General features: G+C 35.9%; 2 protein-coding genes across 4 annotated transcripts in view; one reads left to right on the top strand and one right to left on the bottom strand.

Moving 5' to 3' along the window:
* Positions 1 to 10,018: 10,018 nt before the first annotated feature.
* Positions 10,019 to 14,251, bottom strand: LOC100373239 (PEST proteolytic signal-containing nuclear protein-like). Of its 3 annotated transcripts, none has more exons than XM_078005492.1 (5): positions 14,196 to 14,251; positions 13,477 to 13,721; positions 13,167 to 13,244; positions 10,475 to 10,527; positions 10,019 to 10,369 (listed from the first exon to the last, which is right to left on the bottom strand). In XM_078005492.1, exons 1-5 carry the CDS (start codon positions 14,221 to 14,223, stop codon positions 10,240 to 10,242), a joined length of 534 nt encoding a protein of 177 aa, XP_077861618.1. In that variant the 5' UTR covers positions 14,224 to 14,251; the 3' UTR covers positions 10,019 to 10,239. The 3 variants fall into 3 exon arrangements, with proteins under 3 accessions (XP_077861618.1, XP_002741165.1, XP_077861617.1); XM_002741119.3 differs by lacking the exon at positions 14,196 to 14,251 and adding an exon at positions 13,968 to 14,031 and having other exon boundaries at positions 13,477 to 13,718; XM_078005491.1 differs by lacking the exon at positions 14,196 to 14,251 and adding an exon at positions 13,968 to 14,027.
* The window catches only part of LOC102801813 (uncharacterized), a 60,276-nt gene continuing 58,455 nt past the window's right edge, over positions 14,221 to 16,041 (top strand). Inside the window, exons 1-2 of the mRNA XM_085505154.1 lie at positions 14,221 to 14,346; positions 14,624 to 14,784. Coding sequence (XP_085361280.1) covers positions 14,648 to 14,784 — 137 coding nt within the window. The 5' untranslated portion in view covers positions 14,221 to 14,346; positions 14,624 to 14,647. The remainder of the gene's footprint in view (positions 14,347 to 14,623; positions 14,785 to 16,041) is intronic.

Below are 16,041 nucleotides of genomic sequence, written 5' to 3'. Positions count from 1 at the left end.
ATTCTCAGGCAAAGGAATATGGGTAAAGCATAGTTCAAATTTTCGTTGTGCATATTACTCTTGTATATAATTAGAATGTTACAAATATACATAAAGTGAAGATATTGCCAAAAACATTAAAAATCGTTATTTTAGTCGTGAAATATAGAATGACACTTTTTTGTCCCCTTTTTGTGGTCAACAGGTAATATATCATCTATATAACCTACTCACATGGGTAAATTGTATTCAATATAAGGAAATTTGGGCATTTGGTAGGAAAATATAAAAATAAATATTTTCAGTTCTGTTCCCATGACAACTATTTTATATGTATAATACCATGTTCTATGCTTTCAGTCAATTTAAAGTTCAACTTTTGAAGTTATAGATAAAATCATTTTCTCAATTTCTGACAACAGATTCTATGGTGTCACACTTTACCCATAATCAAGATGGCGGACTACATAAATTGATGAAAAGTTGAATATCTTGAGAATAAAGCGATATACAAAAACTGTAAATTGCATGTTCTTAAATTTGCCAACCTCTTTTATCTGGAAATATTATGTTGTTAGCCTTGACTTTTCCTTTAATAGTTAATTTCTGGAGCCACTCTTGGAATACATTTTCTCAAGTTTGTACTTCTCATCTCGTCTTGCATTCCCACGTTTGGCTGTGAACTTTCCATTGAATACTTTGGTGGTTATGTCTGGTAAGCCTTGCTCTTTTGCCTTTGCAGCCAGGTAAACTGAAAAATATAATATATAAACAAATCCTGTAAGTGTATATTTACATTTTGTTATTCCTGATGGCTGCAACTAAAGATTATCCAAATCTTCTAAGGAATGCTATTGTAATGGCATATTCATATAACTCACTTCGATATCACCATAGCAGCCCTGAAAACTCGGGCATATATGTTAGTGTACAATTTTAGGTCAAGATAAACTACTGCATTTGCAACTATATTATGTACACAAAGTTAACAATTTGATAATAATATACAGAGGAGATGTTTTAAATTATGTTTACCTCTGATTGCATCCACGCGGTGCGAATCAAGGTAAACTAGGTCAGTTGTATCTCCTTCTTTGCGTCTCAAGCCAAGACCTGCAGATGTGTGTAATTCTTGCTTGGAGAAAACAATGTCAATCACATCATTCAGGAGTGTTGCTATAAAAAAAGTATATAATACAAGTTATTCAAAAGTTACAACATCTCAATGCATGGGTGTATAATACTATGTAACCCAACAGTTGTAAGTTGTATACTGGGTCATTCAAATATATAACTTATTTTTACCATAACATCTGTCATTTAGTTCAGTGTGTACACTATTAATAGAACATGGTTACAAATTCTATTCTAATACACTCATTAAAATTTTGATTTGTAAAAAAACACAAAAAAAAAAGTTTCCATGAATATTAGCTGGGATTTAAAAAGAGGGCATGCGACTGGTTTCAGTGTCAAAATCAGATGTTATATAGTTACCATTAATACAAACAATTTTGACCAGATTATGCAGCAGGCATAATAATCTTTGCCTCACAAAATACATAATGTTCTAAGGGTTCTAAAGGGCACAAGTTTTCCAGAAAGATTATTGCATTGAATAAGTTAATTAGATTGGGGGGGGGGGGGGTAGTCATAATAGTAACATTTACCTAGGTAATCTTTTGGGTCTTTTCTCAAAGCATTTTTCTCTGCTTTGTACAAACCAAGTGAATCCACTTTCACATCTGCATATTTAAGGTAGAGATGCAGTTTATTTGGCTTGCTTTTTAATTGAGTAATTAGACAATGAAGATGGTATTATATATCCAACATGTTATATAATTTCTGAAAGCTTATTATACAAACTTTGTAAAACTTGTCTTTATTTTAAATATCCAGAATGCGTTTTTGATTTTGGGTCAAAAATATGCTTTTTTGGACAAAAGTGGTTTAAAAAAATTAGCTTAAAAACTTCAAGTCCGTTTGTGGGTAAAATTACATCACTGGATACCTTGGTATACTACTAATTCAAATGCGTCCACTCATCTCTCTAACGGCTTTCAAAGTCGCACAGCATGACCTCAAAGTTCACTCTTTTCTATTTTTGCATAATTAATATATCCATGTTAATTGCAGACTTGTTATTTTTGTTCCACTCGTCGTAATAAACTGTCCGGACGCATTTTGAAGGGGGAACACCTTGTCAATAAAGTGTGAAAATTTCGAGGCAAATGGCCAACGCGTCTATCAGCTATTTTAATTTAAAACCCAAGAATTCACCAAAAATAGAAGACGAGAAAAAGGCTAATTTGCATATTTGCGCGTTAAACCGGGAATTACTTTTTTGTCATACTTTGTCATACTTTCTAGATTATTGAAATTGAAAGTTAACGTATAGACATAGACATTTTATGTAAAATCGTTGGACCAGAACAACTGCTCTTGAATATATAAATCAGAAACATGTCATTCATACCAGTGTTTTGATGGGGTCGGTAAAAACACGTGGCAATGCCCAGTAAATATGACGTCATCTCATGAATTATTAAACAGGGGGCGGTCCGAGGAAGGTGACCTTTTATCACGATCAAAACATCATGGCTTCTCTTCGATGTATTTTCAATAAAAAATCTACGCATATTTCACAGCCTATGGTTTACCGTGAAGAGTACAAAGTGGGATATTAAATTATTTATCCTTGATGATTTTTATGTAGTATTGAGAACCAACTCCAGGAAGCGAACGCACAATAATCCTAGAATCGAAACGCGAGGCACGGAAGTTTTGTTCATCGTTTCCAATCCAATTTTTCCCATTGCAACATATTTGTTAAAAGAAATATTTGAATTCTGTTCGTTTTTTAAGGAGGCATTTTTTTTATTTTTTCCGATTTTGGCAACGCCTTATTCAGGGATTTTCTAAGACAGCCGCAGACAATCAGCGCACGGATGTACGTTCAAAACATGCTGTTGTACTACTGGCGACGGTCGCCTGCAAGAAGAGAGCTCCAGCTCCTAACGTAAAAGTTTTAAAATTTCGACCGGTTTTAAATAATTAGTGTTGGAAATCTGACATGTTTTAAGAGTGCAAAATTAAGCTGCATTCTCGAGCGGTCGAATTTTTCTGAATAGACATCGGCAAATGAAAAAATAGGAGTGCTAAACAGTGTGCGTCGTTAGTTTAAAAAAATGGAATGTCCATCAAATTGACGTAAACTTCCCCATTTTTCACGGAAAAAGCAAAGGTCGTGGCCGAGTTGAAGGCTAAAAAACTCAAAAATCAAAACAAAATCATCAATCAGTAAGTATTATGACAAGGAAAACAAAACACCAGACGCCGAAAAGCGGTCAGCGCGTCAAAAGAGTTGTTACCGTAATGTATCAAGTTACCTCTCTCTGTGATTTATTTTTCATTGAAATTATTTGGTTGTTTTCAATTAATTTTAGCGTACCTCTGCAATTTATTTTAGCATTGTCAGTTGTTTGCTTCATTGAATTAAACTGAGTTCGTCCGGTTGCAAACAAAGCTGTCTCGCACCACCTAGCAAAACTTGCGAATGATCGAAGTCCAGGTACCCATTGGACAAAAGATACACAAAAGTTTGTATCTCCCCGACCCAGTGCAATATATCCGGTTAGAATCAAAGCTACCCCAGACCATTCGTCCCGGTGTTATCGCTATCGCCACACGAGACTCCAGCTTGTCTCCTATACAATTTGACTGCGCACATCCAGAAAGTAGATGTAGCTGTGATTGGTGGAATACTAATGAGTTGAGTGTCAATCAAACGCCCACGCTATCTTTAGTAAACAAAGTCACGTGACACGCGCCATTTTAGTTTTGATTAGTTCGTCGGATCGGAGTGTCGGTGCTCGCCATCCATAAATCAAATCAAAATGATTTCTAATTGGAAATGGCATATTTTCATCAAACTCCTTTTCAACATCATGGTTGTTAATGTCCGTCACGTCGCTAAGTACATTTGAACTGCGGTCATCATTGCAAATTGAATGTGAGAAAGTTATGGAACGTCGTTTTGAACTTGAACGTGGTCGGGCAGGCGATTTCAAGGCAGCACGCTTAACCCTTTCGTTCACAGGTTGGGAGATATTAGAATGACTGACAATTTCACGCCACTGTTTTACATTATTGGCGGATTTTTCTGCGCTATCAATCTTTCTCTTACAAACTAGACATAGATGAGACGACAGAGTCGCTCCTTTCACAACGTCGCACTGGATCAAATTGGAAAGACGATTTCCATAAGTTATCCCTCCTGCTTTTCCTGGCTTGAATAAATTCACACACGACTTTAACTGTCCACAAACTCGAAGACTACACGAACACAGTCTACAATAGTCGTCCGCAACAATATGTATGTATTTCTTCGGTGTACTGATGCACGAATGCACCGTGACACGGTGTTTCTCGGGTGTCGCCATCGCTGAGAATGCCGCCGGCGCAATTTTTCACCCAACTCGCGATTTTGTTTTGCAACATTTTATCAATATTCCCTTTGACAAAATCGCCGACAAAAGCACCGCTTTGCTGATCTTTTGTTCTATAATTCTTAATGCAAACACCGACCCTAGTAGTAATTAGTAACGTCGCCTAGTACATATGAACGGTCGTCATTGCAAATCGAACATCCTTTTGAAATTTGGACGTCGGGCAGGCGATTTCAAGGCACCGCACTTAAATATTAGCAACATATTTTTCTGAGCGGTTGTTTATTCTCTTTCAAACGAGACATAAATGTGACGACATAGTCGATCCCTTATCCACCGCTAAGAATGCCGCAATGTTTCGTTCGTTTTGCAACATGCCACAAATCGTCGAAAAAAACACCACTTCGACGGAAGCTTGCGTAATAAGGGGGTTAAAACAAGAAAACAAATGCCATGTTTAATACATATCGACCTGTTTTACTTGCGAAAGATAACGGAACATGAACTCGTTTCGTGCGACTTCGGAACCCGAAGGAACACACCAACAACGTTGAATTTACCCGCTATCTTCCAAATATGGTATATTAATTTATTCAGTTGTTTATTTAGAGTGACGTCCGCGGTCGAATGCGATTGGCTATCGATGTCAGTGCAAAGGTCATATGAATATTAAAATTAAGTGGGCGGAAGGAAAATTGTATAGGAGACAAGCTGGAGTCTCGTGTGGCGATAGCGATAACACCGGGACGAATGGTCTGGGGTAAATCAAAGCTCACGTGTCCCTTATTTGAGGGACCAGACTCTGCCGTAAATTCGGGATGGGATTTAGAAAAAAAATAAAATGGGACTTGTAAGGTGTATTTTGGCGTCATTTTCGGACATTTCAATCATTCCTGATGCCTAAAATAGAGTCTAAGTTTTACCGTAGTCATTGACACCTATTCAAGAGTATGATATTTATTGTGACTAGCGTGAATGGGTAATCTTCATTTCGACTATGAGCAGTTATCACTGTAAACAATGTTAAATTATTCTTCACATGCTCAGTTTATTTTTTGAGAACAATTATTTAAAAATAAAATCTCTCAGTCAATCAGAAACTCGGATTCATGCCTTCAGGGAAAGTCATGTTTGGACGCTCACATCGATTTTGTTTTTCGTTCGGTGGGCTGATGCCTTCAGTGTAGCTTTTGCCTCTTCCGACATAGAAATCATCTGAATCTTCTTTCTACCTCTCTTTCTTTTCACATCACGCATAATGTAATGATAACAATTAGTAAAAAACGCTGAGGAAATATAATGTTTGGTTTGCTAGCGAGCGAGACCTGATTTGAGAATAATTGCATATGCGCGTGAATTGAATGAACTATGACCCGTACAATCTCGATTTGCATATTGTCAATCAAAGGTCCTGTTATTTGGTTACTCATGCAAATTAGGCAATTGGACATAAACATTGCCATGTGCGAGTGTTTTTTATTTTTAACCAGGAAATAAACAGCAATTTTAACGGTGTTCCAATAAGAATTCATTGGTCAAATTTTCACAGAATGTTCTTTAGATACAAATCTATATAAAAAACGAAAAAAACTATTTTTGATTGAAATTCACAAATAAACTGCATCTCTACCTTAAGTGGATCATTCTTTGTCTCAACTAAAACTCTTACACTACCCTGAAAGAATAAAACAATATGTTAAAATCAGCAGATTATTTAAAAAAAAGCACCATTCATGTACATATGCTCCAAGATTGACCATTTACATATCTGATGGGGTGGGGTGGGAAACAAACCTGTAGAGACAAATTTGAGAAACTATTAATTCTAAAAATGATAGGAAACAAATGCATAAAAGTTTATCCACCATAACCCCTCCAATTTTTAGTGGACAACCAATTTAAATTAAAAATTTAATATTCTATAAAGGGTACATGCGAAGGCAATAACTACAAAGCTGATTTAAGCACTGCACTTTCATAGCCATGATTATAATCACCATGACCATATATATCTCATGCCAAATACTAGGAGTGTACCTCGAGTATTATTTTTATATCCTGTATTTAAATGTCCAGATTGAAATCGATGTGTATATGCAACTCTTAAAAATCCATGCATTAAAGGAATTTGGTAAACATTTTTGTGCAAAATACAAGTACTGTGGAATACTTTATTTTCGCTTGGAATTAATTTTCGCTATTTTCGCTAAAGGAATGATTCAGTGAAAATAAAATCCAGCGAATATACCTGTTTTCCTATCTTTTACATTCAACTCGCCAAAAATCAGTGAAAATAAATTCCATATAACACACCTAAAAAGTCTTTTCAGCGAAAATAAATTCCAGTGAAAATAAAGTATTTTACAGTAACTATGTACTACCATCACCATATTAGTAATTGTACTATACCTGCATGAAATAGATTCATGGATAACAAAAATAATCAAGATCGACACACATACAGATAAATTCAGAGTGGATTCGAGTTAGCTTGATCCATGGCGTGATTGTCATAATTATAACATCGTATTAAAACTTTATTTGATGAAAACACATTGACCAAGCCTGGATTCTTATTTCATAAATTATTACGCAGATCAAGCTGCAAGCATGGAGGTAAAAAAGAGCAGAGGTGTGAATTCGACATTCAACACCAATCACCAAACAATTCAGAAACTTTTAGCCTTCGAAATTGAAAACAATTAGCAGTGTGTAAAGGGCTGTGTAATTTCCTGTTTGTCCGACACTTCGTTTTCGTGTCACTGTCAAAATTATTGCTACTCTTTACTTAAAGGGGAGCGGAGGTGTGGCTTTTGACACTCTGTACATGGAATTTGAGATCTATGAAAGAATTCTGTCGATAAAAACAACTTATATGTGCTGCGAAATGCCCTAAATATCGGGTATAAAACGGGCTGTGAAGCAGACGACAAACGCCCGCTTTGCCTGGCGTCATTTTGCCTCTAGAGGGCCAGTCAGATGATGTCATCAGTGAACACTGATAATTGAACCCATTCATGCTAGTACGTTAATCCCATAGAAATGCTACTATGAAAGACCTTGTTAACTGACAACTTAAAAGTTGAAACATGGAGAGGTGTTGTGTTATGAATGCCATAACGATTCATAATATGTTTCTCGAAATCCCAGATAAAAAATCACGTTGTTGGTTGCGAGAAATCGGCAGAAGAACTAACCTGCAAATGAAGACTCGTACAGCGCTCTAGCTATAGTAAACCTCAGACTAGTAATATTGTATTACTAGTCTGAGAGTAAACATAGCTGCGGTTCCGTAGCTCTTTGGTGCGACCTACAATCAAATTTCGCCCTAACAATTTCACTTGGACGTCTTCTTTTTAATTTTGTTGTTGTACGTCGAACCATGGAACTATAAACCCCAGGAAGAACAACGAAACTAAGAGGATTAAAAAAACCTTTGTCTTAGTTTATCTTACAGTGCTTTCGCTTTTGTTTCCACAACATTAGTCATACTCCATGTTAGTTGCCGCCGATACGCCCGTATCAACCGCTTTGCTGGAAATGAAAAACTTGAAAAAAAAATTTCATATCTGCGAATGCCACCACGTCTTTACACTGTCATAAAATCAAAGTACATGTATAAGAATAGGACGTCCTGCTAGCCTGTTCGCTTCGAAAATTGGAATTGAGATTTCTCTGCAAGTTTCGTAAAATGGTGGCTGAAACTTTCTAGAAATGAAATTGAACTTGAACTTCACTGATCGCGACATATTACACAGCATAACTTGGTGATTTTGTTTAGAAAACGAGTAAAATACTTACCGTCGCTAACACTGCTTTTGGAGGCAGCCATGTTGTGTACGCCCTCAACATCAAAATATGTTCAAAGCTTGAGTTCCTGCAGCTAAGCTTTTCCTGACCAAGCTATGCTGCACGGTGTCAAAGCTGTGATTTTCATTAAAAAGCCACACTTTCATTGGTACCCCTGAATCGGATCATGAAAAAAATGCATGTGCATATGTCCCATATAATGTGTGATGTATGAGTGAAGTTTGAACTTAATCGGTCCATGCATGTTCGAGATACAGGTGATCACGGATGCACGGACGCACATAGGGCAAAACATAAGTCCCCGTTTTCGGACTACGTACTATGCTAATTAGAGAATTAATATGAACTAATTTTAACCCAAAATTAATCAGGCCTGTCTATTGTCCTAGAGCATTTACGTACCAAATTTTATTCAAATGTGATGATCAGTAATTGAGATATCAGTGTTAATTAATTATATTAATTAGGTGATTAATAAGCATAAATATTTACCAAAAACTAATTGGGTTTCTGCATAGTTCTCTTTAAAAGTTTCATTAAAATCCAATTTGTGGTCCTTTATATATCAGTGGATTATGCAAATTAGGTAATTAATATCCAATTAAAACTCATCAGGTCTCTGCATAATCCTAGAAGATCTATGTAGCAAGTCTCATTGAAATGATTACTACTTGAAATATCAAAAGCTGAAAATTAATTAATTATGCTAATTAGGTAATTAATATGTACTCGCATTACCCTAAAAACTATCAGGTCTGTGCAGTGTCCTATGACATCTATGTACCAAGTGTCATTGAAATGTGATGATTACTACTTGAAATATCAAAAGCTGAAATTTAATTAATTATGCAAATTAGGTAATTAATATGTACTCATATTACCCTAAAAACTACCAGGTCTGTGCAGTGTCCTATGACATCTATGTACCAAATTTCATTGAAATGTGATGATTAGTACCTGAGATATCAGTGGAAAAGCTGAAAATTGATTAATCATTATGCAAATTAGGTAATTAATATTGGACAGATTTTCACCCAAAACTATCTCTGTGCCAAGTTTCATCAAAATCCAATGAGTGGTTCTTCAGATATCAGTGGAACAGTCATGGAACAGCTAAAAATCAGCTAATTATCATGCAAATTAGGTAATTAATATGCATGGATTTTTACCAAAACCTAATCAAATCTGTGCATTGGCCCAGAGCATCTATGCACCAAGTTTCATCAAAAACTGATGTATGGTTCTTGAGATATCAGTGGAACAGGCGGACACATACACACACACACATATACAGACACACGAACTGCAAAGACTCCCTTTTTGTGCTTCGCACACGGGAGTCAAAAACTGAAATGTGTATTCTAAAGGCAGTGAGGAACAGCCATGTAATACATTATTCTTCTGTGCAACTCAAGCTCAGGACTAATAGCGATGAGTGTCCTGACTCTGATTGAGATAGGCTAAGAAGTCACCAGTAAAACTTGTTTCATGATGGTAATTGATAAATACAGATTTTCTATTTTTGTCAGGTTTATATGCAATCTATTATTTTTGTGAATTCTTTCCCCAACGAATCCTAGTTGAGCCGAATACTGACAAATTTGACACATGTTGAGGATGGAACAGGTCCAAGAAACGAACCCAAACAAGTTAATTTTCAACTTGTTTTTGAATGTACCAAGAGCATTCGTCCAAAAGCAGTAAATGATACAGACAAGGCAGGAAGGAAATGTTGTACAAGTATATTGAGTGTGTGTTTCTAAAGAATTACAAACATGCAATTTCTAAGTTCACCTAATATCCTTTATTAGGTTCCATAACAGAAAATACTGTACATTAATTTGATTAGTAAACTAATCACAAGGTAAATCACCTCTTTTGCAACCTTCATATATACGGGTAACACTGGATTCTTAAACAAGCATGGAAACAATCAAATAACTTGCTTGGTATGGGTCAACTGTTCAATAATTTTAAATATGACAAACAACAGAAATACAGTTTAAACATTGGTCGTGGTGTCTTCTGCTTTTTCTAATGATTTGATTTTTCTGTCCCACACTCCTCGACCATCTGAAAACCCTTGCTTCGATTTACCGAAGGAATTAGGTCCAGCTGAAGTTGGAGTCTCCCTGAAAATTTGAAAAAATATCAATATTAATTAAACGGTAATGTAAAGTGCACATAAATAGCGTAAGTCAACTGATAAATGCAATGAAACCAAATAGTTTATCTACCTTCCTATGTTCTTCATTCTCATCTTGGCTTCAGGGGGCATCTCTTCTACATCCTGTGTGGATACAAAATATTAACAATACTAACAACCATAATGTCAAGAACATGCAACATTGACATTTGTAGTCTATGTAAAATATGTATATCAGTGTAACAGCATCTTGAATTTTCAAGGTGAATGTTCCGGCGAAGCACTCCGCTATCACCTTGAAGTATTTCATTAGGACTATGTGTATGTGACAATGCCTTCACAGTTTAGAATCAGTTTACCAACAGCCAATCATATTGCTTCTTTGTTTAACATGCTTGGCCAAGCTATCAAAATCTTCGAGGCAGAGCTAAGCCACAAACACCAGTCGAAAAAGCCGATGAAAATAGCTAAAATCGAGAAAATAAACCAAACTTAACTTTAAAGTAATCCTAAACAACCAAATTTAATTATGTTGCATATGTAGAGGTAATCTTGTTACACTGTTCAGGGGGGTGTTAACCATTCCAAAATACCGTTTTTCTGAGAATTTATTGGCCTTTGTTTTCACCATGATGGTTGCCAGACGGTGAAAATGCCTGACCCGTGAATAAATGTTGCTGTGCACAGTGGAAGCTGTGTTGGCTTGGATGTCGAGGCAATACAGCGACAATATCCATACATCATGCAACTCACTGGTATTCAAACCAAAGCTATTCAAGCCGAGTCTGATGTGTTTGTTTTTAGTCGCACTGGAAATAGTAAATCCTTGTTGTTATGCTTTACCGGCCTTGCGACCATCGAGAGTGATAATAGTGTTGTCAGAAGAGTCGGTGTTATGCCTCAAAGCTCAAGACTTTCTATCGCGCAACCATGTGACATACACAGTTATGAATAGAATTACCGCACAGTGTTGTAGGGGGACGATGGTGTAACAGCTGAAAATTGTCTATTATGAAAATTGCTAACTTTTAAATATGGAAGGACTTAAACCTCAAGCAAAGAAGAAAGTTAGGGGATTATTCAAGCACCTATATGTACAAAGTTAAGGGGTTTTTGAGATATCAGTTAAACAGCTGAACATTGGCTATCATAAAATATCATTAGTTACATTTAATTAAATCTGATGAGTGTTTCCTGAGATATTGGTGTAACATCCAGGAGTTAATAACAAATAACAGTAAATACCCGGTAGTCCTAACAAATAATTGTAAACTTGTATAGAGTAAAGCACAGAAATAACACTGAAAACACAACAGGTTAAATACTACTGTATTTATCCATTACAAAGTCTATCCAAAACCATGCCAAAATCAGTGCCAAAAGATCCTGCTTTTGAGTTGTATTGTCTTTACCTTCCAACGCTATTCAAAAATTTGTTAATACGTTCTGCTGGCACCATATAGTGTTCTGAATGGTTAACAACCAGCTTGATCTATCAAGTTGAATGACACAGTTTCAGGTCAACTCATGCAAGGAACAAACCAAGCAGATATCATTTGCATTGAAATTTGCTAGTAATGAAAATAAGTTGAACCAACAAAACCAACAAACTGTTTGTTTTTTTGTATGCTGCTTTTAATCACGACTGAGTAATAATCATTTTAAAAACACAAGTAAGGTATTAATAACCTGCAACCCCTGTCATGATAATAATGGATTTAAATAGAGATAAATAAAATGCAGCAAAAGCAATCACTCGCCGAATAATTGACTCATCCTTTAAAACAGTCAGAAAAGCACAATAGACTAATTCCCCAGTTAAAAATAGAGAAAACTTTTGAAGCTTTCTTGTGTTTTAGACATACCGTACTCGACCACGTTAGCGCCCAGGGACCTCAACTCAAAATTAGTTGAGTCGTACTTGACTCAAATGATCACAAAAAATATGCACATTTTATTACAATATTAATTAAGTACCACCAGAATTTACGAAATTAAAAACATTTGAGTCTGTTCAGTGTTGGAACACAGTCAAAGTCAAAATTGTCATATTATTTCCACTGACGAAGGTGTTGGTGTCGTACGCAAACTCTCGAGGAAAATCGCTTTCCGCCATGATGCATTTGCAGATTTTACCTGCAGCAGTGTCCTTTGACCTAATGGGTCAAGTTGGTTATTAACCAATCAGAATGCTGTGTTGTACTGATGCAATTCTTTGGAAATTCCCGAAGACTTTCCGGTAACGCAATGCGGAAGTGAATAATCGATGTCGAAGTACGATCTGTTGGAATTGATTTCAGCGAATAAACGACATGGTTTTTCCAAAAAAAGTAACTAGCCATTTTTGAGAGGTAAACTGAATATGGTATGAAATATATACCGCATCTTACTTGTATTAACAGGTCATTGTTGAAGCGTAGTTTACGCACGGTTACCGTGGTCTACGCATTCACAACATGTTCACAGCGGCCGATATCCACGCTGTATCATAAAAACGATTACCAAGATTTGTTACGCAAGACCAAGTTTTAAATTAGTTGCATTTTGAAGGGGTGGGCGCTTTGCCGAGTGTCACCCCAAATATAAAAATTGCGCAAAAGTGGGGGGTAGGCGCTTGCCCGGGCATGGGTGCTGACGCGGCCGAGTACGGTAATATACGTCTTTGAAGTCATGCGTATGTAAACAGCATACTAAAAAATATTGACGTCAGCGTACATTGTTGTGATACTCCATGTTCACATAAAATGTATAGATGAACTAGTCTTATTGGTATGTATACTTACTTCATCACTATCTTCACCGAATACATTGGCTACTACACCCTTTTTATGTATAAGCTTTGTATTATGTTCTTTAGGCTTCTGCAATTTACAAATCATGATAACAAAGAGTGAGAATCAATTTTATGAGATAAACAAATTCTTTATTAATTTTATAATAATAATATAATAATAACAGTATGTATTTTTATTGCATCTTTATATATACAAATTTCTACTAGTGGTTGGCAAATAAAGACAGAGAAAAATAGGTGTAAAATATTGACAACATAAACATAAATATATATGAAAATTACATTTGCATCATACATACATGTGAACCTATCTTCATAGTTATTGGAGTAAGCCCTCTTGATGTTGCTGTTTTATCAGATTGTAAATTCTGTTTTATCGAACCAGCCCCCAGCTTCATTGAAATGCTAGTCTTCGTCGAGGACACCAGCGTCCTCGTAGGAAAATCTTTCTTTGATTTTTTCGTCTGCTGATGATCCGGCGAAGCATTCCGCTTCTCCCTCGAATGGAAATCTTCTTTGTTGTGTCTGTTCGTTACGGCATCTGCTGGGGGAGTTCAAATAACTGGAGAAGATGAGATACATGCAAATGCCGAGAATAAATGTGATGAGTTCCCAGGCGAAGTCCCTCAGCGGTGGGCTGATGATAGAGTCTAGCATATTTGGAAAATAAGTTTGTCCACAAAAATATATAATGACAAGAAAGCAAGAAAGTCACCGAGAATTCAAGTATTTACACGGATCAAATGGAGGCGAAGAGAAGATATTTCAAGCTGAAACTAAAAACAACAACCTTCACGACTGATCCGATGGACGGCAGGTTCCACTTTTTCCGCCATCTTTGAATTTGCAGTCCTCTTTCAAGTATCCTGGTATCGCTAGACATGTAGTATCTGTTTGCGATGGGCACATAGCTAAAAATACACTCAGGTACAATAAACTTCGTATTCTAATAAGGAATAACACAAGTTTAATTTCTCAAAATAAAAACCAACAGCTAACATCAGTATGAAATAATTACCTTGAACGAGGTTAAATAAGCCTCGCATTGGTTCGCATAACACAACAGTTCTGTTTGGCGATTACGTAAAACTTTGTTATGTTCTGTAACATGTTTCCAGGAATAACACAATTGTTATATAGACGCCGCGGATCTATATTGAAAATTACAGGTAATTGTATGTAAGGTTGATATTTAAAGTGCCTTGAGCTGAATTAAAAGACAATAATGCGGCATAGACAGTTAGCGTCCGTTAAAACGTAATTGGTATAAGTTAATACAGTTTGGATGTCATCGATGGGTCAATCCATAGACCCTCCAGTACTGGAGGGTCTATGGTCAATCCCAGGGTATTTATATGTGGCTGTTTTCTATGTCAGAAATGTAAACCATTTATAATGAATTTAGGATTGTAGGCGATGACGATAATGATTTTTCTTACGCAACAGGAACCCAAGAATGAACATGTAGCCATGGCAGCATACATGAATCCAAAGTTAATTAGCAGAGATCCGCCTCTTTCCGTTGTTGGTGGCAATGCTGTTAAACCTCGACCAAGGACAACCAGACCTGGCACAGCACTGTATGGGGACCATGTTCACAATGACAGGTAAACAACTCGAATTTGTTCTTATCCTATATATTAAAGCTGATAATCTTGTTTAATTTCTTTTTAATTCCTATTAAGTATATATGCAGAAAGCACTAGATTTCTTACACAGCTACACAACTCACTGGGGTCTACAAGTGAACACCAAAAAGACACAAATAGTCATTTTCAGAAAAATTGGAAGCAGAGCAGAATCCCTACAGATCAAATATAATCAGGAAGAAATAAAAATCAAAGAACAATATACCTACTTAGGCCTCACTTTCCAATCAAATGAAAGTATATAAACAACATCAAGCAGACAAGGCAAACAAGGCACTACGAGTGCAATCACAAATATACTCAAATAATACATACAATATACACATCAAACTGAAGCTCTTGAACACAACGCAGATCCCAATATTAACATATGCGGGGTGTCTTGACAAATCCATCTATCTGGGATAAAACAGACAGAGAGAAATTTCAAATTCTGTAGAAACGCTCTCTGTTTGAATAACAAAGCAAATAAAATAGCATGCCGTATGGAGTTAGGGAGGGAACCACTCATAAACAACATATACAGAGCAGCAATTAAATACTACCAACATCTACAATGAATTGAAAATACAAATCTGAAATACTATGCACTACAGGATATGAAAAAAAAAAATATACGGGAGCCTGGTTGTCAAAGCTACAACAAAATCTTGAAATCTTTAATATACATAAATGTATAGACAATATCCCTGTAAAAACTCTACAAACTAAAATAAAAGAATATTACAGTGCATTGTGGAAGAAAGATAATATGAGAGACGATGCAAAGTTACGGACTTATCACACATATATAGACAATTTCAACATGGAACAATACATTACACTTATAAATAGTCGAGATCATATAAGAAAATTAGCCAAATTTAGAACAAGTAATCATAGATTAGCAATAGAAACAGGTCGCTATATGAGACCTAAGACACCAATGGAAGAGAGACTATGCACACATTGTAACCAAATAGAAGATAAAATACACCATCTAATAGATTGTAATTTATACACAGAATATAGAAACACTTTGTACAATGCCATAGGATTAATCAACCAAGACTTCAGAAACAAAAACGAAAGAGAAAAATTTGACTATATAATGCAATCAAGAGACAAGACATATATGCTCTAACTAAATATTTGTTTCAATGTAAAAACACAAACACTGACTAACAATGTCAAAATTTATTATCAACGTATGTGTGAAAGGACTAATTTCACAAT

The sequence above is a fragment of the Saccoglossus kowalevskii genome, chromosome 11, assembly GCF_978046115.1.
Source record: "Saccoglossus kowalevskii chromosome 11, keSacKowa6.1, whole genome shotgun sequence".
Classification (NCBI taxonomy): Eukaryota; Metazoa; Hemichordata; class Enteropneusta; family Harrimaniidae; genus Saccoglossus; species Saccoglossus kowalevskii.
Note: the sequence above shows the minus strand (reverse complement) of the source record. Positions and strands in the feature narration are given on the sequence as shown.

Excerpts from the sequence above, each read along its gene's own strand:
- LOC100373239 (XM_078005491.1), bottom strand. The coding sequence starts at position 14,013 with ATGGCGGAAAAAGTGGAACCTGCCGTCCATCGGATCAGTCGTGAAG. Across the intron at positions 13,245-13,476 it reads CTATGAAGATAGGTTCACAT|AAGCCTAAAGAACATAATAC; the intron begins GTATGTATGATG and ends TGTAAATTGCAG. Across the intron at positions 10,528-13,166 it reads TCGGTGAAGATAGTGATGAA|GATGTAGAAGAGATGCCCCC; the intron begins GTAAGTATACAT and ends GTATCCACACAG.